The following is a 24,239-nucleotide window of genomic DNA, read 5'->3' as shown; positions in this document are numbered from 1 at the left end:
GCCATATAACCACAGCCTTGCCTTAAGTTCTTTGTACAAGTAATACAACAGATATGTGGAGCCCAATTTTTTCTTGGTCACTGATCTTGCAGCCGAAGTACAATGAATATGCAACTTTTGCGACATTGTATATTTTCTTCCTCTGAGTTTTTGGGGTTAAGTGTCCACAAACAGCAGAAGTTGTCTGGGTGATTGACGCATGTTCTGTGCTTTATCTTCTCCATTTTAACAATGCATTAACCTAAAAACAGGAAAAGCAATTGGTAAATTTGAACAGAAGGCGAATCCTTGTAGTGGAGTTTATCATACACTATATATTGAACAGTTGAATGGTGTAATAAAATTAATAAAAATACTGACCTGTCTGGAAAAGTGCATCAAAATATACTATATTGCAAGAACAGTAATGATGTACTTGCTTAGCTTTTAGCCCAATAAACTAATCCAACCAAAAGTTAATAAGTTTAAAAATTGTATTTCAAACAGTAAATGATATCTTTGTGCAGAATCCAGTTATCTATCTGTATCTTAAAACTGAATTGCAATAGGAAATTTTTATGATTGATTTTAAATTCTATACATAAAACTTAACCAGAAACAACCATTGATTTGCCGGAGGTAAAAAGTCAGGTTGGGTAGTGTTATTCTAGACTGGATTGCAGGAAATTACTAGAATAGGTTACCTACATGGGTGGTAGAGGCTGACAGTTTCCTAAAATTCAAAGGTCAGCTAGATAATTACTTAGATATCTGGGTACGGGTTATCCATGTGTTGGCCAAGATTTTTGTAGCTCTGGTGAACACTAAGTTTTTATTTATATTTAGCCGTTTTATTGGCTTAATTGTTATATTAAATTATTTTCTATAAGTAGCTTTGTAGTCCTAGTCAAGCTCCTTGATTTATTTTGAATTTAGATAGCAATTTTGAAGTTCATACTTAGTGTTTGTAGATTTTGCTGTTCTTAACTTGACGGCATTGTTATACGATACAGAATAGTGTAACCTGTATCCCGAACTTGATACTGTAAGATTTAACTTAAAACTAGATAGCGAAAAATGTGGCACTGTATTAGAAATCTGTTAGCATAGTATAGTATTATCAATTCAGTAAAATTTATTAATCTTATTAAAGATTAATATGCTAATTGACTTGTACTTAAACGGAATCATAACCCAGACTACAGCAGCAAAGCAATGTGCACAAATTAGCGGGAGTGTTGTGGCTTGAGGAGAACTGAAGGAGGCAGTTCTCCAACGCATCAGTCTCAAAAAAGGTACAAAATGTGAAACGTTTGTGGACTTCCTAAAAAAAGACATGATCTAGCCAAGGAGGGTGTCTTAAGCATTAGCATTAGTTGAGGCATATGATGCAAGAAAGCAAGCTTATACAGCATTGGCCAAAAAAAAAAAAAAAAAAACAAACCCTTCCCATTTCACCCATCTGGTCACTCCAAACATTTGTCTAGTTCAGCCTTAAATTTAAGCTATCAACTTCCACAACAACAGATGGAAGTCTGTTCCAGCAATAAACTACCCGTTGGCTAAAGGCAAACTTCCACACATCTGTTCTACAGCTGTCTTTCCTCAATTTGAATCTATGCTCCCTCACGTTCTTAGTCTGAGCAAGTAGAAGTATCCCGTCAAGTCAGCATTGAGCTTACTCAAACCATTCAAGCCCGTATACATCTCAGTCAGATCACCTCGCAAGTGCCTAGTCTCCAGATGCTGAAACTTGCAGAACTAGTCTTTCTTCATAAGCGTACCCCTTTGTTGCCCTTCTTTATACCCGTTCTAGCAACTCTACATCCTTCCTAAAATGAGGCCTCCAGACCTGTATACAGTACTCGACGTGTGGGCTGACCATTGCCTTATACAAAGGGATAATTATCTCCTTGTCTCTGCTAGCAAAATTCCTCTATATCATTGATAAAACTCCATAACCTGCTCTGGCAGCCTATCTGCACTGCTCAGAGAACTTCATATCTGACTGCACAATGACCCCCAGGACTTATCATTGATAAATACACAAAACAACGTGCCCAGAACCGAACCTTGGGGGGGGAGGGGGCTCTGCTAATAACGTTAGTCCACGTAGAGCAGTGTCCCTTTATTACCACTCTCTGCCATCTCCCACTCAACCATCCCTTTATCCATTGCAGTAACTTACCCTTAATGCCATAATACTCCAATTTGTACAACAGTCTTCCATGTGCAAAACAGTATCAAAAGCTTTCCTGAAATCTAAGTGTATGTGATATCAAAATTATTTTTAGCATCTAGTTTTGTGACCACATTGTAGTATTCAATCAAATTGGTCAGACAAGACTTCCCCTTAACAAACCCATGTTGTATCTGAACTATTGCTGCTGTCTTGTCTAGAGGATCCTGTATCACCTCTTTAACCAGTGATTCCATTATTTTTCCTGGAAAATAGGTTAAACTAACAGGTCTATAATTATTTGTGTCACCCTTTGTGAATTGGGGATACATTTGCACATCTCCAGTCCGTGGGGACTTCCCCTGACACTAAGGATGGTCTCATAATTATGGCTAAGGGTTTGCTTACTTCCCTTGCTGCCTCCTTCATTATAACTGGATATATTCCATCTGCCCCAGGTGCCTTTTTATGTTTAACTTCAACAATTTCTCCTCCACTTTGCTCTCGGTTATCACAAAATCACTTGGCTCTCTCTTAGTTTGATAAACTTCTGGCATTCCCGTCCTTGAATAACTGCTCATGTGCGAATGTAGATGCAAAATACTCATTCAGTTTATCAGCTAATAGTGCAGGATCATCAATAGTCGAACCATCTATGTTAAGTGGACCAATCTGATTCATCCCCTTCCTTCTAGAGTGTACATAAGTAAAGAACTCTGCTGTTTTTTCTTTGTGTCCATTATGGCCTTAGCTGCCAGTGCGCCATAAAAAATCAAATCAAATCTTTGTGTCCTTTGCCTGCCTTACGTCCTTTATGTCTTGATTACAGACTAGCTCATATTTGTTGCCTGATAATTTTTATATGAATCCCATGCATTTTTCTTCTCTGCCATGAGCCTCATTAATTTGTCCGACTTCCATTTAGGCCAGTACCTTGAACAGTATTTCTTAGTTGGTATGAAAAGCCTAGTAGCCTCCAAGATTAAGTCCCTGAAGGCTTCCCATTTAGAATTCACCGCTGATAACATCATTAGTTGATCCCACTCTATAGAATTTGAAAACTGTCTGAGACCTTTGTAGTCACCTTTACGAAAACAAAAACCCTTACCTTTACCCTTGATTTTAGTTACATCTTTAAGTAAATTGTACATCAGTGTTCTGTGTTCACTGTCACTTAGTGGTTCCCTTATCTGCAAATTCCTAATGCATGCATCATCACTACTGATAATCAGATCAAGGGTATTACTTTCTCTAGTTGCCTTTCGAAACCCCGAACATGTTGCTATAGAAAACAATCCTCCAATAAATCCACAAAAGCCTTGCTAGCGTGCGAGTGACCAACTCACAAGCTCCAGTCAATATCTCGAAAGTTAAAAGCTCCCATTACCAGATATTCTGATTTACTGGCCCATTCTGTTTCTCTGCACAACTGTTCATTGTACTCATCAGCGTCATTAGGCCTATGACCTACTCCTACTCTCATTTTCCCTTTCCCAGTGTTTATGTCACACCAAACTGACTCCACACCACACTGTCCACCCATGTCAACTGGATGGCGCCTCCGTAGCCAGGTGGGAAGGAGCAGCAGTGCGTAGCACACGCTTCTTGATTAGATTGGGGTTCGAGCCAGTCACCACCAAATATGGAGGATGCGGAAAGGTCATGGAATGACCTTTGCTAATTCTCCTAAAAACCAAATAACAACATATCAACTGGATGCACTTCCTTAAATTTTGTGTTTCTTAACTAACAGCATAACCCCTCCTCCCTTCCTACCCTGTCAGTCATTTCTGTACACATTGTACTCTCCAAATTCCAATTCTGCACTGCTTATATTTGTCTGGCACCATGTCTGTGATATCCCAACAATATCTGCCTTTGATGTCTTGAACAGAACTTCAAATTCATCAATTTTATTTACTATACTTCAAGCTGCAGTGTATATGCAAGTATGCATGCACTTGTTCTTACTCTTAGTTACCCTAACACAGCCCATGTATTTACTTGTTGCTTGATGACTCTCAGCAGCTCTTGAACTCCCCAGCAACTTGCTATCTAGGCTGCTGCTCATTACAGTAGCAGTTCAAGAATCACTTTTGCTTCTGCTTGCAGCTACCATTAATACTGTGAAGATACTGTGAAGAAATTGGGCACCAACTCAGCATTCTGATGGGCATCTACGAGGGTTTGAGGTGTAGGGTAAATCCTCTCGAAGAAATTAATGAGGGGCCCGTCAAGCTCTCAGCTGCCGAACTCAATGCCAGCACTCACTGCTGTGCGTCAGGCAACACATTGGCAATCTCAAAGGCAGAATGCTCTGGTGCCATAGGAGCTAGTTGTTTTTGGTGACTATTGTCACGGAGATGGGGAATATATTAGGCAAAAAGGATAGGTGGAACAGGACCAGGGTATGTCTGACAGAGCCAAAAGTTGATGATATTGTAGAGCTGATATCTTATAAGGACACTAAAGGTGATATTGTTGTACACATTGGCACTAATGATCTGAAGAGTAAGAGATCTGCAGATTTACAAGTATTTAACAAGTACAGGTCAATGTTGAAAAAAAAAAAAAAAGTCGTAAGTTAGGGTTAAATTTGAAAGTGTCTGCAATCTGCTCAGACACAATAAGAGGGAGTATATGGGCGCCTCCGTAGCCAGGTGGGAAGGAGCAGCAGTGCATAGCACACGCTTCTTGATTAGACCCGGGGTTCGAGTCCATCACCACCAAATACGGAGGATGTGGAAAGGTCAGGGAATGACCATCGCATATCCCGGAGCAATATGGCCTTAGTTGCTAATGCTCCTAAAAACCAAATAACAAACAGGGAATATATGATGAGAGCTTTGTCAATCAATTCGGCACTGGAGAGATTGTGCAAGGCTCATGTGGAGGAATTTTTTCTCTGCATGGTCTATGCTTGCTAACAAGAGAGACTGCTGCTACAGGGATGGGATACACTTAAATAGAAAGGGTGCAAGAATATTTGCTGATGCCATCGAGGCAACGTTAGGTTGGGTTGGAAAACTGCTAGTTTGGGAGGGTTCACAGACTGAAAGATTAACAGTAGCCACAGGTTGAGGTGAAAGTGATTCTTGCACTGTTTCTATTGTAATGAACAGCAGCCTAGAGAGAAAGTTGATGGGGACTTCAAGAGCTGCTGGTAGTCATCATGGAACAAATAAATACATGTGCTGTGTTTAGGGTAACTAAATTAAGGACAGGTGCATGTATACTTGCATGCACACCAATGCTAGAAGTATAATAAATAAATTTGATGAATTTGGAATGCTGCTCAAGACATCAAAGGCAGATATTGTTGGGATATCAGAGACATAGTATCACACAGATATAAGCCTTGCAGAATTGGAATTTGGGGAGTACAGTGTGTACAGAAAGGATAGACAGGGTAGGAAGGGAGGAGGGATTATGCTGTTAGTTAAGAAAAACAAAATCTATCAATGTGCATCCAGTTGACATGGGTGGACAGTGCAATGTTGAGTCAGTTTGGTGTGACATAAACACTGGGAAAGGGAAAGTGAGAGTAGGAGTGTGTTCTAGCCCTAATGATTGGTGAATACAACGAACAATTGTGCAGAGAAATAGAGTGGGCCAGTAAATCAGAATGCCTTGTAATGAGGGATTTTAACTTTCCAGATATTGACTGGGACATTTGGGGGTTGGTCACTTGCGCACTAGCAAGAGTTTTGTGGATTTATTGGAGGATTATTTTCTTCAGCAACATGTTTGAGGGGCAACCAGACGGAGTAATACTCTTGATCTGATTATCAGCAGTGTTTATTCATGCATTATGAATTTGCAGATAAAGGAACCACTAGGTGACAGTGATCACAGTGGGATTTACTTAAAGATGTAACTATCATCACAGGTAAAGCGAAGAGTTTTTATTTTCGTAAAGGTCTAGAGTGGTCTCAGGCAGTTATTAAATTCTATACACTGGGATCATCTGATGATGTCACCAGTGGTGAATTCTAAATGGGTAGCCTGGAAGGAATTAATCTTAGAAGCTACTAGGCTTTTCATTCCAATTAAGAAATACTGTTCAAGATTTAGACCTAAATGGATGTCAGCTGAACTAATGACACTCGTGGCAGAGAAGAAAAATGCATGGAATGCATATAAATTATCAGGTGATGCAGAAGTTTATGGCTGATATAAGCTAGTCTGTAATCAAGTCACAAATGAGGTTAGGCAAGCGAAGCCTGATTACGAGAAATCCTTGGCAAAGGATGCAAAAAAAACAACATAGATATCTTTACATATGTAATCTCTAGAAGGAAGGGGGTGAATCAGATTATTATAATATTATAATTATATATTATTATTATAATTAGCCATGTGGTTCAGGGAAGCCTGAGGCTTTTGCTGCACTAGCCAAAAAAAAATATATATATATTCTGAGTTACTCCTGAGAGAGAGAGAGAGAGAGAGAGAGAGAGAGAGAGAGAGAGAGAGAGAGAGAGAGAGAGAGAGAGAGAGAGAGAGAGAGAGAGGAAATAGAAGGAAATAACCAAGAAAGAGAAGAATAATGATATCCAGCTCAGGACCCTGGGTGTGGGCCTCTGGGGTTAAAATTGGGGTCCACTTGATGTTGGTAGTTCAAATGTTGATGATCCTGCTCAGATAGCTGACAAAGTGAATGAGTATTTTGCATCTACATTCACACATGAGGAATTCTGTAAGGAAGCGGAGGACAGAAGTTTGCTAAACTATAACAGGGAGCTAAATGATTTTGTAATAATGGGGAGCAAAGTGGGGGAGGGGAGGAATTGTTGAAGTTAAAAGTCAGAAAGGCACCTGGGGCAGATGGAATCTATCCAGTTATATTGAAGGAAGCAACGAGTGTAGTAAGCAAACTTTAGCTATAATTATGAGAGCATTCTTGGACTCAGGGGAAGTCCCCACAGACTGGAGATGTGCAAATGTATCACCAAATCACAAAGGGAGATCTAAGTGCGACATGAGTAATTAAGCCTGTTAGTTGAACTTCTATTCCGGGAAAATAATGGAGTCACTAGTTAAAGATGCATTGTTGCACATGGAAGACTGCTGTACAAATTGGAGCAGTACGGCATTAAGGGTAATTTGCTACAATGGATAAAAGTATGGTTGAGTGGGAGATGGCAGAGAGAGGTAATAAATGGATGCTGCTCTTCGTGGACTAATGTTATTAGTGGAGTCCCCCAGGGTTCGGTGTCAGGCCCAGTGTTGTTTTGTTTATTTATTAATGATATTGATGAAGGTATATCAGACTTAATGTTGAAGTTTGCAGATGATACAAAGGTTGGTAGGATTGTTAATGACAGTAATGGCAGTGCACTACTGCAACAGGATCTAGAAAATTTGGGCAGATCAGCTGAGAAGTGGCAACTGAAGTTTAACATTGACAAATGCAAAGTACTGCATATGGGTAGAAGTAACCCCAGAGAAACATACTAACTGTGTGGTACTACACTTAGGATGATTGAAAATGAAAAAGACCTGGGAGTAATTGTGCAGTCAGATATGAAATTTTCTGAGCTGTGCGGACAGGCTGCCAAAGCAGGTTGTGGGGTTTTTGTCAATGATATACAGGAATTTTGCTAGTATCGAAATGATTATCCCTTTGTGTAAGGCAATTGTTAGGTCACACCTTGAGTACTGAGTACAGTACTGTAGGCCTCATTTTAGGAAGAATGTAGAGTTGCTTGAGCGAGTATTAGCATTAGCATTAGCATTAGTAGAGGCATTTGATGCAAGAAAGCAAGCTTATGCAGCATCAGCCAAAAAAAAAAAAAAAAAAAAAAGTAACATAAATAAATAAAAATAACCACTTCACCCCTCTGTTCGTTCGAAATACCTGTCCAGCTGAGCCTTAAACTTATTTAGGCTATCAACTTCCACGACAAGGGATGGAAGTCTGTTCCACCCACCAACCACCTGCTGGCTAAAGGCAAATTTCCGCACATCTATCCTACATCTGTCTTTCCTCAATTTGAATTTATGCCCTCTCAGGTGATTTTTCTGAGCTAGAGGAAGAATCCCGTCAGCATTGAGCATGCTCAAACCATTCAAGGCTTTGTACACCTCTATCAGATCACCCCGCTGGTGCCTAGTTTCCAGACACTGTAATTTGCAAAACTTAAGCCTTTCTTCGTAAGAGAACCCCTTTGTCCCATTCACCAATCTAGTTGCCCTTCTCTGTACTCGTTCCAGCAGCTCTACATCCTTCCTGAAATGAGGCCTCCAGGCCTGTATACAGTACTCTAGGTGTGGCCTGACCATTGCCTTATACAAGGGAATAATCACCTCCTTATCCCTGCTAGAAAAATTCCTATATATCATTGACAATACACCATGAGCTACTCTTGCAGCTCGTCTGCACTGCTCAGAGAACTTCATATCTGCCTGCACCACCACCCCCAGGTCCCTTTCATTCTCTACCACTGTCAGTGTAGTACCAAAGAGTTGATACGTTGCTCTGGGGTTGCTGTTTCCCATATGTAGTACTTTACATTTGTCAATGTTAAACTTCATTTGCCACCTCGAAGCCCATCTGCTCAACCTTTCCAAATCCTGTTGCAGCAGCATAGTGTCAGTAGTGTCCTTGACAACCCTGCCAACCTTCATATCGTCTGCAAACTTGGACATTAAGCCTGATATACCATCATCAATATCATTTATAAATACAGAAAACAATAAAGGCCCCAATACTGAACCCTGAGGGACTCCACTAATAACATTAGTCCACGATGAGCAGTGTCCATTGATTACCACTCTCTGTCTTCTCCCCCTCAACCACCCCTTTATCCATAGCAGCAACTTGCCTCCAATGCCACACTGCTCCAATTTGTGCAGCAGTCTTCCATGTGCAACAGTATCAAAAGCCTTTCTAAGATCCAAGTATATAATATCAAAGTTATTCCCTGCATCCAGTTCTTTTGTGACTGCATCATAGTATCCAATCAAATTGGTCAGGCAAGACTTCCCCTTAACAAAACCATGCTGTGTCCTAGCTATAACTGAAGTCCTGTCTAGATGATCCTGCAGTGCTTCTTTCACCAGTGCCTCCATTAATTTTCCGGGAACAGAAGTTAAACTCACAGGTCTATAATTACTTGTGTCAGCCTTTGATCCCCCTTTGTGAATTGGGGTCACATTTGCACATCTCCAGTCAATGGGTACCTCCCCTGAGTCCAAGGAAGCTCTCATAATTATGGCTAAGGGTTTGCTTACCTCCTTTGCTGCCTCCTTTAATATAACTGGATAGATCCCATCCACCCCAGGTGCCTTTCTTGTGTTTATCTTCAACAATTTCTCCTCCACTTTGCTCTCAGTTATTACAAGATTCTCTAGCTTACTGCTAGAGTTGAATACACCTCTGGCATTCCCCTCGCTGAATAACTCCTCATGTGTGAATGTCGATGCAAAATATTCATTTAGTTTGTTAGCTACCCGAGCAGGGTCATCAACAGTTGACCCATCGATCTCAAGTGGACCAATCTGATTCATCCCCTTCCTTCTAGAGTTTACATAAGTAAAGAACTCTTTGCTGTTTTTCTTCGCATCCCTTGCCAAGGATCTCTCGTAATCTGCCTTCGCCTGCCTAACCTCCTTTGTAACTTGGTTACAGATCAACTTGTATCTATCATAGGCGTCCGTGTCACGTGTTAATTTGTATGTATCCCATGCATTTTTCTTCTCTGCCATATGCCTCATTAGTTCATCTGACAACCATTTAGGCCTAAACCTTGAACAATATTTCTTAGTTGGTATGTAAAGCCTAGTAGCTTCCACGATAAGTTCTTTGAATGCTTCCCATTTTGAATTTGCTGTTGGCAATATCATCAGTTGATCCCACTGTATAGAATTTAAATACTGTCTCAGTCCATTGTAGTCGCCTTTATGAAAGCAATACCCCTTCCCTTTACCCCTAATGGTAGTTACCTCTTTGAGTAACTCCCACTTCAGCACACTGTGATCACTGCCACCAAGTGGTTCATTTATCTGCAGATTCTTAATGCATGAAGAATCACTACTGATAATCAAATCAAGAGTATTACTCCCTCTAGTTGCCTCCCGAACATGCTGATGTAGAAACCAATCATCCAATAAATCCACAAAAGCCTTGCTACTGTGTGAGTGACCAGCCCCCAAATTCCAGTCAATATCTGGGAAATTAAAATCCCCCATTATAAGACTCTCTGATTTACTGGCCCACTCTATTTCTCCGAACAGTTTCTTATTATACTCATCAGAGTCATTAGGCCTATAGCACACTCCTACTCTCAATTTTGATCTCCCAATGCTTATGTCACACCAAACTGACTCGACACTGCACTGTCCAGCGATGTCGACTGGCTTCACTTCCTTGGATTTTATGTGTTTTTTAACTAATAGCATAACCCCTCCTCCCTTCCTATCCTGTCTATCCTTTCTGTAGACATTGTACTCCCCAAATTCCAGTTCTGCATTTCTTATATCTGTGTGACACCACGTCTCTGAAATTCCCACAATATCTGCCTTTGATGTTTTGAGCAATACCTCAAATTCATCAAATTTATTTACTAAACTCCTAGCATTGGTGTACACACAAGTATACATGCACCTGTTCTTTTTCTTAGCTACCCTAACACAACCCATGTGTTTACTTGTACCCCAATGATTCCCAGCAGTCTCTGAAATATCCTGCATCTTATTTTCCAGGCTGCGGCTCATTCCAATAGAAGCAGTGCAAGAATCACTTTCACCTCTGCCAGTGGCTACTGTTAATCTATTAGTCCTTGTATCCCCCCAATCTAGCAGTTTTCCGACCCACCTAACATTGCCTCGATAGCATCAGCAAACATTCTTGCACCCTTTCTATTTAAGTGTATCCCATCCCTGTAGAAGCAGTCTCTCCTGTTAACAAGTACAGACCAGGCTGAAAAAAATTCTACCCCTTGAGCCCTGCACAATCTTTCCAGGGCCGATTGACAGGGCTCTCATCATATACTCCCTCCTATCGTGTCTGGGCAGAATTGCAGACACTTTCAATTTCAACCCTAATTCACGGCTTTTTTTCATCAGTGACCTGTACTTGTCACTGAGTACAGAGAAGGGCAGCAAGATTGTGAGGTGAATGAAAGGGTGGTCTTACGAAGAATGGCTTATGATCTGCAGATTGCAGCGTCTGGAGATTTGAGGTGATCTGATTGAGGTGTATATGGCCTTGAATGGGTTGAGCAAGCTCAATTCTGATGGGATTTTTCCTCTTGCTCAGATTACGAACCTGAGGAGACATAAATTCAAATTGAGGAAAGTCAGTTTTAGAATATATTTGCGTAAATTTGCTTCTAGCAAGCGGGTAGTTGATTGCTGGAACAAACTTCCATCCGTTGTTGTGGAAGTTGATAGCTTAAATAAATTCAAGGAAGAACTGGACAAACGTTTATAGGAAATGGATGTGTGAAATTTTTTTTTTTTTTTTTTTTTGGCTGATGCTATATAAGCTTGCTTTCTTGCCTCACATGCCTCGATTACTACTACTATTTTGAAAATTATGACTTTTGAGACATGTTTATGTGGGAACTTTTTTCCTTATCTTTTGGTATAGAATGTGCTTTGATATATGTTCCTTGCTGTTTTGAAACACTCTGTAAATTATTAATTGTATTTTAATATTTCAAATTTTGTACTTATTGTTCTCACATGTTACTGAATTTATTTTCGTCCATGAAAACATACCTGAAATATGATTTCATGTCACAGTTATGTTTCCCTTTTATCATATATGGTTGGTCTTCCCATATTGCATTTGAACTTTCTGTTATATGTAGTACTAATAAATAAAAAGCCTCTTGTTACTTATTCTTGGTTGAGTACCACCAGCTAGACAGCACCATTTCAGAGTGACATTCTCCCCCCCCCCCCCATTGTTGGTTGGTAGGTACTCAAGGTATAACAACTGACAACTCAGTTGTGACTTTCAAGAGATGGCATGAACTTTAAACTCAGTATTTCAGGCTGTAAAATTTCAAGCTAAAAAATTTTGAGGTGAGTGTACAAGTTAGTGCACATGTTTTAGTTCTGTATGCAGCTAAAATTTGAAAACATGGTTAAATTATCATTTAACCAATCATTATTTAATTGAAATTTTCATGGCTTGAGGCCTTATAGCCCTAGAATTCTGAGTTTAAATTTCACCTCTTGGTATTTCTCTTATTGTGTAAGTCAGTCAGTCAACTGCATTGCCAGCTCTAACGTCCACCCACCTGATGAAGGGGTCATTCAGCTCTATAATGGTGCTTTCTAGTTTGTGGTAATCACTTGAGTATAAGTCAGAACAGATTTTTCTCTTTGGGAAGGGTCTGTTATTTGATGTATAAGAGATAGACAGCTTAAGGATTTCACACTATGGGATTATATATAATGATGCCCTTATGTACTTCAGTTTGTTTTCATATTTTAGCTTTACAGAACTGGTGCAAGTGCACTAATTTGTATGTTTAGTGATTGACTGGCAAATGATGTCAGAGTGGTCAGCATCATAGAAAATGTAGTCTACCAATAGAGCCAGACACTGCTGATGTTTAGAACTTAACTTTTAGAACAAACTAATGCACATGTTTTTTGACCAATACCTCTTTTAATGATCGAATTGGAATATATTATGTGAGAAACTTCTGTTTTAAATTTTTTTCTTATAATTCATTCTGTCTGGTTTCAGAGACGATGGATCTGTAAAAATTCTTACCAAAGGTGATAACAATTCAGTTGATGATAGAGGTTTATATGCTCCTGGTCAGTTGTGGTTAGAAAAGAAAGATATTGTAGGTAGAGCAAGAGGGTAAGTTTCATTAAAGTATTCTGTATTTTATCAAGATATAGCTACTTCTATAGAAGGGAAAAATGCACCAATTAGTAATAGTAGTGGCAAGTAATATAAGAAAACAAGCTTATATAGCATCAACAAAAAAAAAAAAACATTTCTCATGTTACATGTCTATCCCCTCTAACAGTTTTCTTCCAACAGTCAACTTCCAACTTCTTTGTCTTCACTGGCTGAAGACAAATTTCTGTACATCTATTCTGCAGCCATCATTCCTGAGTTTGAATTTACGCACCCTCATGTGCATAGTTTGAGCAAGAGGATGGATTTCATCAGCATTGAGTTACTCAATCCATTCAGCACTTTAAACACCTCAATTTGGTCTCCTTCCAGGTGTTCAATCTCCATATTCTACAATTTGCAGAACTAAAGCCTTTCCTGGTAAGAGCACCCTGTTGCACTCTTCACTAATCTCATTGCTCTTCTTTGTACCTTCTCCAATAAATAAACATCCTAAAGGGAGGCTTCCAGACCTGTATACATTACTCAGGATGTGGCCTTATGCAACTGGATAATCACCTCCTTATACCTGCTGGTAAAATTCCCATGAGCTTTCCTGGCAACCCTGTCTGCAACGTTCAAAGAACTTTCTGAGTGTACAATTACTCCTAGATCTTTTTCATTTTCTACTACCTTTAGTGTGATACTACACAGTTGGTATGTTAATCTAGGATCCATATGAAGTATCTTACATACTCTTTCCAAAGTAATGGAGAAATCAATTAACTACCAACTCTTCAATTATCTAGAAACCTTCCATCTGACCAACGATTGCCAGTATAGATTCAGTCAGTGTTGATCCACTGGTGATATTCTGGCTTATGTTACCCATTTATGGGCAAATCAGTGTTAAAACTTCAGTGCTGCTTCTCAGCATGTCTGTCTAATTTATCTAGATCTTGTTGCGATAAATTGTGTCAATTTATATGGTAATTTGTAAATCTGCTAATATTTTGTCAATTTTCCAGAACTGGCGTGGTTGCTTTGGCAGCCTGCAAGGTAATCAGTTTTTAAGACCCCAGTTCCAGTTTCTAAAGCTAAAGTTTTTTTTCATCTAACTTTCCTAATAGTTAACTAATTTTTTTGATGAATTTAAGGTTAACAACTCCAGATGGCTTCCATTTTCTAGATTTTCCTTGTATATATAATGATCTGATTAATTTATTTTTTACTTTCACAGAAGATGTCTCCATAAAAATCTTTACTGAAGGTGATAACAATTCAGTTTTCAGACCACAAAAACAGATCTCTGCGATGTTGCCATGCCGTTTGCCGAGAGCCGTAGTTGATATGTAGCATAACTCACCAATATGAGACCCCACCTGTAATTCGAAAACGTGCCAATCGACAATTTTTAATGTCCTTTTCGTATTCAGCAACATAAAATCTGTCAAGATTGGCTATTTTCGTTTTCATAACAATTTACGTGTTGACCCACGTTATCGATGAAAAATAATAACTGGGAGGGAGCAAATCAATGCCACACTACTTCCAAAAGTAATGGGAATTCGATTACTTTTTGGAAAAACAGAGTTTGTTCAAAGTAGTACAGTTGATCAGATCACAGTTTGCAGTAAAGGTTGTATTGGGCTGTGGGAAGTGGGGGGGGGGGAAGTGTTCAATATGTATTTGAGTATTAGTAGTGGCAAATGATGCAAGAAAGCAAGCTTAAAGAAAGTGCATCAGCAAAAAAAAAAAAAAAAAAAAAAAATGTAAGGGTGAGGTGGGTAGGGGTTACCCATCTCACCTTTTCATCCTCCAAGAATTTGTCCATTCTTCCTTGAGTTTATTCAAATCTTGGAAATATTTTTGCAAGCTACGAAACAAAGTTGGAAATTGCAGGAGACTGATATTCATTTCTCATTGTGTTTATATTAATTTCTTTCCAGTGCTCCCAGAAAGATCAAAGCTCTGATTCCAGAAGAGCACTTTAGAAAATAAACTCCACATATCTTCAGTAGCCTGTTGGAATTGATGTAACGGGTCTAATTTCATTTAATGTAGTTTACAAATTCATCAGAATCATTGTGCTTCAACTGGTGTGGCCAAACCATTGATGGAGCTAATGCTATTTAATGTCTGTATGGTTCATTATACAGTAAACCCCTGCTATTTGCGGGGGTTACGTTCCTGAGAAATGCTGCGAATACCGAAAACGTGAATACTGAGTTATGGCTCCCATAGTAATAAAGGGGTTCCGTTCCAAAGTATGAAATATATAAGAAAAACTAGTCTAAAATTTTGTCTATGTATGTATTATATGTACTTTCATAATATGACTATGTACATAGACAGTACATAGTGAAATGCAAGCATATGGCATCGAAATGAAAATAAGAAACAATTTAATATTAAATGTAATAGTTATTAAAAATTTCAAACAAAGCCAGCACCTTTGCTAGCTAAAAAACTTATCCTGCCAGTGCTATCACCAGTTTTGCTAAAGTGTTGATAAAGGAGTTTTGCCTTTACACGAATGATGAGTGAACTTAACGGAATTTTATTTTGAGTTCGGTCTTCTATCCACATATTTAAAGCTTTTTTTCATTTTTTCAAATTTAACTCCAGGAGTTACAGAGCAAATTTTCGAAGCAATTAGCGCGTTTTCACGGACACTACGGCGGATTTTTTCTTCTGATTTCTTGATTGATCGTACCGTTGACTCATTGATTTTATAATGTTTTGCCACTGAGGAGACATTTTCACCATTAGAAATTTTGTCTGATAACTCAATTTTATTTGCTAATGTCATCACCTTCTTTGATCTTTTCACATTTCCCTTGTTCTTCGTAGCCATATTTTTGTACGGGTTAGAAAGAACTTGTCCACAATAAAGTCACTTTCTTCCGGTAACACACTCGAAAAAGTCCGTTTTACACTGCGAAACGGTAGATTTATCATTTTTGTAAGCATATCAATTTGTAAATTGATAAATTTATTCAATTAATAAGCATATAAATTAAAAGCAAACGACGAAACCTTCCATGACAAGCGCATAACAAATACTGAACAAGGATTAGCGAGAAACATCCACGCTCGCGATTTTGTCACCCCTCTCCCCCCACCCACTGAGCGCTGTTTTGACTGGGAAAGATAATTTTAGCCACGCCCATGTTTTTTTATGGCGGAAAATGTTCATGGCGCTTTAAAATTCACATTTTTTTTTTTTTTTAGGTTTCATTTTATATTAAATCAGCGACCCCCGAATACAGATACCTCGAATAGCGGGGGTTTACTGTACTCATGACAGTCATTTGGCCTGTTACATATTTATACTGTTATTTTTGTTTTCCTATTGCTTATATCAGATCAAACTGACTTGGAATTGTACTTGCTCTGCTTGCACTGCTTTTGACTGCTTTTTTTATAACCAAAAGTATACTCTCCCCCCCCTCCTGATTTATTCAGAAACCAATATTACCGAGGAGTCTTTTTAACTCATCTTCTATATTTGCAAATTTATATTGAAGTATACTTTGTCATATTTATTATCCCAGTAACTTTTTTTGATTTTCTTAAAAATTCTGCTGAAAGGTTAATCCAGAAACAGTTTTCTTAAAAAAAGATGAGAAAAGAAAAACTGTAACCAAATTGAGTTGTGCTACAGGAAAAGTGTTTAGTATTACATGGCAATTTCTGATTGTACTGTTCTGTTACCATTTGTATTGAAATTCACCTCCTGGAATTTAATTATCACATCATATATAGTAGTTAGTTTATGGTTCAGCAGTAGACTTTTGTTTTACATCATGTTAGTAACTTTTTTTTTTTTTTTTAGGTTTGTTCCATATGTGGGTATAGTTACAATATTAATGAATGATTATCCAAAATTTAAGGTAAGGTGTTTACATACATATTTATATTTTAAATATTCATTCTTAACCAGCTTAAGAAGGAAAGATTTTTTGGATATCATTTGATTTTTATTGTTAAATTCTTTTTATTGTTATTGTTATGGAATTTGTTATTAGAGAACATAAAAATAAAAAATTATTTTCTCGGAATTGCTGAAACATGTGAGAGCGTTCAAAAAGTTTTGCAGCTGTGTGATATATCATTGTTAATTCTGCAGCTTGTGGCATTTCAAGAAATATTAATTTTCAGATTATTGTGAAAGTGCTCAAATTTCAAAAATATAGTTTAAGCAGTGAGAACCTTTTTTTGTTCTGTAGAAGTAATGATTTGTAATATACAACAAATTGTAGTGTTTCCATGAATTATGTAAGGCTTCATAAGTAGATATGAAAGAAAGCAGGTTCTTACTGTTTGCTTTACTTTTGTATTATTTAAATACTCATAGTTTTAACTATTTTTTTTTTTTTTTTTGTTTGCAAAATTGTTGTGATGATCATCAAACAAGAAAAGACTGAGTGTTTTGAGGTTTGCGCGGGCTCAGACCTGTCTCTCCTGCCAGGTAACACGAACGATGTTCGGGCTCGGGTCGGGAGCCAATAATTGTAATGAATTGTTATTTCGAATATTTTGGACTTCTTCGGGCTATTTCTTACATATAATTTTTTAAAAATTTTTTTATGTATTTAAATTCTTAAAAAGTTTTTTTTTTTTAAAAAAAGTGTATTATATGTCTGTTGACACTTTTAATTGACCAATAAAGCACACTCCGTCAACATCTCCAAAATTCACAGAAATTTGTACTCTTTCGTAGAAATGACCCTCCAGCAGTGCAAGCTACTGAAAAAATTTGTCTAGCCGGATTAGCAGTGCAAGGGTGTCAAACCAATTTAAGTAGTGACAGTGTTGATTCTATTTTATTTCTGCATAACAATTTTCAATAAAAAGTGTGTGAAGAAAGGAGGGTGTTAGGTGTGGATATCGATATTCGTTTTGGAATTATATTTAATATGGTAAATTGAAAATTAATTACATTTTCTTTTTTTTTATAATTAATATTGATAATTATTTTGGATAACTATTATTGGTATATAATTATTAATATAATATTGAACTTTGAATCTGAAAGTTTATTTTTTTATTATTATGAAATTTCAGAAACTAATGCTAGCAATTTTATTTATATAAAAAGTTTGTCTGGCTAAGATAAAAATTGGTTTGGGTGGGTCAGGTATGGGTAATGAATTTGAAAAACAAATTTGGACTTGGGTAGGGCCGAGCCGGGTAAAAATAAAAAATGTAGGCCCGTACAGACCTCTGCTGAGTGTGTCATGTGGCTAGCTAAGCTGAAGAGTGTGACTTTGTTTCAGTAACAGTTTCGAACACAAAAATCTGCTACATGAAAACAACAGCAGCGGTGGTTCAAAAGGATCACAAAAAATGGGCCAGTTGCATGGCCTCCATGGAATTCTAATCTCTTGCCACTCGACTTCTTATGGAACCATGTGAAGAACCTTTTTTACAGTGACATTTTTTTACTTGTTTTTCACCTTTTTTATCTTGTGCATTTTTTACTTGTGCATCCACCAGAATAGTTAAGTGTTATGCTTAAGATATTATTGATAAGATGAGTGCTGTGCTGTTCAAGGCACACATATTGAAGTTGTATAATACCATTACAAAAATCTTTTGAAATGAATAAAATAAAATATATAAACTTTTTGAATTGACAAATCAAATAAACAAAAGTGTAATGTACATGAATACTGCTAAAATCTGTCAGGATTGTGGAGAATATTATTTTGTGGTTATTATTATTTTTTCCCCCAAATCCACTTACAAAATTGTAACTTTCATTTGTGAAAAACCCAAAGGTCGCGGGTTCGATTCCCGCCTCGGGCTTGGATCAAAGTACTCCAAAAAATTTGGGAGGTGCATTATGGCCACAGAAGCCTATGTGCCAACAACTACCAAAAAAAAAAAATTTATGAAAACCTTGTATACCTACATGTAATTTATATACACAGAAAAGAATTTTTCAGTTTTCACAATATTTAATGAAAAATTTTATGCTATTTTTCCTCTATGTAGTAGTGTAATGAATATCTCAAAGCAAGAGTTTAAATCTGTCATATTGTTATGTCTGGAAGGAAACAATCCGAAGCAAATCCATGAATGAATGGTTAATGTTTGTAAGGAAAACTAAGTGGTACAATGAATTTAAATATGCTCAGAAATTTGTTCAAGACAATCCAAAGTGTTGAAAGTGATCCTATGCTGCCAATACTACTGAAATAGTTGCTTGGTAGTTTGAAAACCTCTCTCTCTCTCTCTCTCTCTCTCTCTCTCTCTCTCTCTCTTCTGCAGAAGAGAGAGCTTGGGTGTATGCTCTCTAGAAATGACTGTATTTATCTAAGATCCCAAGTTCTGTAACTGGAGGGACAAAAAGTGTCCACATGAAGTCATGACAGAAGAACATAATACAGAGTTGTATTACTCCTTTAAACTATTTCAATAACTACATTGAAATAGTACCCTAGTTCTTTACAAAATTACTGAAATAATTTCTGTTGTAGAAAAAGTAGTTGTGGGTGATCAGTGCATAAAGATCATGGCGATTGCTAGAACAGCGTATACAGGGTGTCCCAGGAGGAGTCTGCCAAATTTTGAGGTATTCATTCCTTGTGTCATTTTGAATTTAAAAAAAAAAAAGTAGTTTGTATCAGCATGGGTGGAGAGATATGGTCAACTCATGTAAATGGCCAAAGTTTTTGTGATGTTATTCTACAGTTTTAATTGTAATTAGTTCTGTAATTTATATTTTTACCTATGCAAATTTTCATGTTTTATGTAAAAAGATCTACACTGTTAAAGATTTGTTGGTTGGTTGGTGTGGATAGAATTTCAACAGATACCATGTTCTCAACCTCAGATTGATAAGAGTAAATAATATTTGCTGTGAGCATGATGGGCTGGTGTCAGTCCTGATGAAGCAGTTAAAACCAATTTCCAGTGTTGGTTTTTGATAAATATATAGTGCAGAGTCAGTTGTTGGGAATCATATATGTTATTGGACCAAGCATGTTACATTATTATCTCAGTGGTGTCACCAAGATGATGTTAAATCATGCCTTAAATTTTTTGGAAAAGGAGTTACTGGACCTGTGGGAGGATTGATGCCCCAGTGATTGTATTTTCATCACATTTGGAGCTCTACAGTGTGTTTTTTTTTTTTTTTTTTTTCATCCTTTTCCAATGATCACTTTTCCAACTAAGAGGTCCTTGTCCTTAGCCTGCTAGAGCTCCCAAACTTAACTCTATACAATTGCATCTGGAGGCACCTGAAAGTGTATTGTGTGCAAAAATGCTAACATTAGGAATGTACTGCATCAGAGAAATTTGGATGCTGCAGACTACAAAGTGACTAACCAACAAAGAACAAAATAAACATTACTTGGAAGAGGTGGGGGGGGGGGGGGATCTACCTGATTGTTGATTGTTCATTATTATGTTAATGAATTTGATAGACACTGCCCTATTATATCACATGGTAGATTTAAGTAATTTATTATCGAAATGATACAGTTTTAAAGGAATTGAAGCGTTCCTTTAAAATTGTATCATTTTAATAAAAATAAATTAATTAATCTACCATGTGATATAATAGTGTAGTGTCAATCGATTCATTAACAAAATAACATTATTATCAAGTTTGGAAATCTATTTCCTAGTAGAAGCGAGACATTTTTAACAACTATTATAACGAGCTGGGTTTTTTTTTTTTTTTTTCCTCTCTCTCTCTCTCTGAAAATTGATTTTCCAACATAAGATCATTCTTATGTTGCATGGGATAATTAGATTACAGCATAAAACTAAGTTCTAAGATTTTAAGCATTTTGTAACATCTTATTCTAAAATAAGTGTTTAATTTGTTCTTTTCTAACAGTGATATCTTTGTATAGCTTTGAAATTGGATCCATGTTGATATGAACTTTTTTGTATAAAATCACTCAAGGAATCAACCCTTGAAGTTTTACAGACCCCTCCTGGGGTCTGTAATGACTATTCATTGGCAAAATTGTAAAGATCATTCATCAGCAGCTTACTTGTCTCTCAAGTAACTTCAAGATGGATCCCATGAAGCTTGATTGTATGTGATTGCCATCATCTGATGAACTTTTGGCTCTTTTCATTGCCAACCCAGAAGACTATTTGTAGAATTGTTATTGAAACAAATTCCCTCCCCACACTTTCTTCAGGCCCGATTTACCATGCTGCAACATCTCCAGTACCCAAGGATATGGGGTACTCAGACAATCACAATTACTGAAAGGAGTAAAGTATTTTAGCTTTAGCTATTAATAATTGTGTTCCAAGCTTACAAGACCACCTAAAATCTGATATTGGAGTCATCACTGAAAGGCCATATCAAACATGATGTTATGTTTTGAGATTGTGAAGGAATATTATTAGTTTTATACAGCATTAAAAAGAAAAAAAATGCCTATCGCAACTGTGCACCCCTCCAATTTGTCCAACTAATACTTTCTTAAATTTATTCAAACTACAAGCTTCCACCACAACACTAAATTTGTTCCAACAGACAGTTATTCTCTGGCTGAAAGTAGCCAGGTGGGAAGGAGTAGCAGTGCATAGCACACGCTTCTTGATTAGACCGGGGTTCGAGCCCGTCACCACCAAATACGGAGAATGCGGAAAGGTCAGGGAATGACCACCGCATATCCCGGAGCAATATGGCCTCAGTTGCTAATGCTCCTAAAAAAAAAACCAAATAACAAATAACAATAACTGGCTGAAAGTGCATTTTTGAATATCTGTCTTGCTGTCATTCTTTTTTGATTTGTTTATGTTGTCCAAAAAAAAAAAGTAAGGATGCCATTAATAATTTAAATTACTTAATTCATTTAAAGCTTCAAATGATCAATCAGGTTTCCTTGTAGATACCAAGTTTCCAAGCACCACAGTTTATAGAACTAAACTGTTTGTTGGTAAGAGTACCATTTTTGTGTCCTCGAATAATCTTGTTGCTTTTTCTCTGTACCCATTCAAACAGATCTATATCCCTCCTAAAATGAGGAATCCAGGCCTGTACAGTAGACATGTGGCCTAACTACTTTTGGGATAATCACCTACTTGTACCTACTTGATTCCTGTATATCATTGGGAATTTTGTGTATATCGTTATCCCATTTTATTACCTTGTACAGTGGAATAATCACTTCCTTGCTGATGAAATTTCTGTATATCATTGATTCAAACCCATGAGCTGACCTAGTAGCCTATTTGCCCTACTCAGAGAACTTTATTTTACTCTGCAGTTACTCCTAGATCTGTTTCATTCTCCACTACCTGCAGTTTCATTCCACCCAAAGGTAATATTTATTGAGATTATTGGTTAGGTCATCAAAGACATATTCCCCAAATACTGGTTAGGTCACCAGACACACAAGGTTATTGGAGATATGGTACCACTTGGGTCCTTGAGGTTGTCACAGACATTCTCTCAGATATGCCAGACAAGCTGTACTTGCTACCTGGGAGTCTAAAACGCTGATGGAACTGAAATTTGAGTGACACTCAAGTCAAGTGGACCCAATTTCGGCGAAGTCTGGACGGTCTGTGACAGCCAAATCCTCTGCTTGCACCTTCACGTTGGTGGGACTGTTAGTAATCCTGGGTATAACCTCCATGAACAAGTACATGGTGGGTGATCACCAGGTGTAAGCAGGGGGTCGAGGTGTGACGCCCACACCACATGGAGGAACGCCGCTCCTCTATATTACCAGGCAGTACTAGGTGGTAGATGACTCTCATCAACCGGTGCAATACCACCACTTTGCTTATTGGAGGCTTGAAGTGGTGGAACCCATGTTTAGTCTCTAGAGCTAAGTTCCGGTCAACCCTTCCCTATCTGTTCCATCATGCAGTATGATTGATGACTTTTGGGGTTATGATGAACACCGTGGCGAGATCCAATATTCCCTACATTTCGAGGGTACAGCTCTAAAACGGTGTTCGCAGGCCGGCTGCTAGTTAGTACACCGGACCAACTTTTGGTCTTTTCATTGCCAACTTTTGGTAACTCTTTGGTAACTTGGTAACTCTTTGGAGGCTTCCGGGTCAGCTAGTGTATAATCTTGCTACTTCTACTCTGCCAGATAGTGACTGGAGGGAGTCCGAGTAGTGTGTATGCGGAGAGCATTGTCGAGGCCACGTTATGTCAAGGATCTGGGTATATTCTTACCATATGTACGCCATATCCAAAAATTTAATTACTTCATACAGCATGTCCCACCTACTTTTTCTTACTATTGAATACACCATGAATTGTCAAACTAATAGAGCAAGCTTATCTGCGAAAAGATCTAAACCTTCCAAGCACTTCCTAATTCATTTCACAAATATATGTAGTCTCAATTCTAATTTCAATGATGTCATTTCCACTTGCAGTCTGCCAAACCCCATGTACTTTTTCTGACAGAATCTCAGTTATCAGTTGATTCAACTACTGCTCACCTCAGATGCCCAAATTATTCGCTGTATGATTCTTTTCGCCTCAAAGGTGGTACTTGTGCATATGTCCGTTCTGATATTCCCTGTCAGAGACTTGGCAATTTGGAATCTCCTCTCTTTGATCTTCTCTGGCTTAAAATCTCTCTACTTCATTGTGTCAAATTCATCTGTTGTCTCTACCATTCTCTCAATTCCACTAATCACTTGGAGCTCTTTGACTTCCTCTCTTTGCAACTTGATTTTCTCCAGTCCAACTTTCCTAACGGTGAGGTAATTTTCCTTGGTGATTTTAATGTTCACAATTGCAGTTGGCTTCCGTTTTCTAGTCACACCGACCCAGCTGGTCGAGATGCTTAGGCTTTTGCAATTACTAATGACCTTGCACAGATTGTTCATTTACCTACAAAAATACCGGACAATCCTAATCATACAGCCAATATGCTTGATCTTTTTCTCACAAACAACCCTTCTAAGTACATGGTCGAAGCGAGAGGTCCTTTAGGCACTTCAGATCACAACTTGGTGATTGTCTCTTCTCCAATGGAGCCTTTATCTCCTGGCTATTCCCAACCTTGTGTTGTTCGGCATTACAAAAATGCAAAATGGGATGACCTGCGAGACTTCTTTTCTTCTTTTCCTTGGTTGGATTACTGTTTCAAAACTTCTGATGTCAACGTTTGCCCAGATCGTGTCAGAGAAATTATTCTTGCAGGAATGGAATCCTTTATCCCACACTCCACTTTAAGATCTCGTCCTTTATCTAAACTTGGTTTTGCAATAAATGTGCTAAGGCTGTTCAAGAGAAGAATGTTGCATATCGTAATT

The 24,239-nt window shown here is 37.8% G+C and overlaps 1 protein-coding gene across 1 annotated transcript in view; it reads left to right on the top strand.

Annotated features, from left to right (window-relative positions):
* The window catches only part of twr (signal peptidase complex catalytic subunit SEC11 homolog C twr), a 135,593-nt gene that overhangs the window by 80,805 nt on the left and 30,549 nt on the right, over positions 1–24,239 (top strand). The window contains exons 4-5 of the mRNA XM_090370669.1: positions 12,867–12,986; positions 16,807–16,864. Coding sequence (XP_090226795.1) covers positions 12,867–12,986; positions 16,807–16,864 — 178 coding nt within the window. The remainder of the gene's footprint in view (positions 1–12,866; positions 12,987–16,806; positions 16,865–24,239) is intronic.

This window comes from Mastigoproctus giganteus, chromosome 3 (genome assembly GCF_048544385.1).
Source record: "Mastigoproctus giganteus isolate SK-2022 chromosome 3, ASM4854438v1, whole genome shotgun sequence".
In the NCBI taxonomy this organism is placed as follows: domain Eukaryota; kingdom Metazoa; phylum Arthropoda; class Arachnida; order Uropygi; family Thelyphonidae; genus Mastigoproctus; species Mastigoproctus giganteus.
Note: the sequence above shows the minus strand (reverse complement) of the source record. Positions and strands in the feature narration are given on the sequence as shown.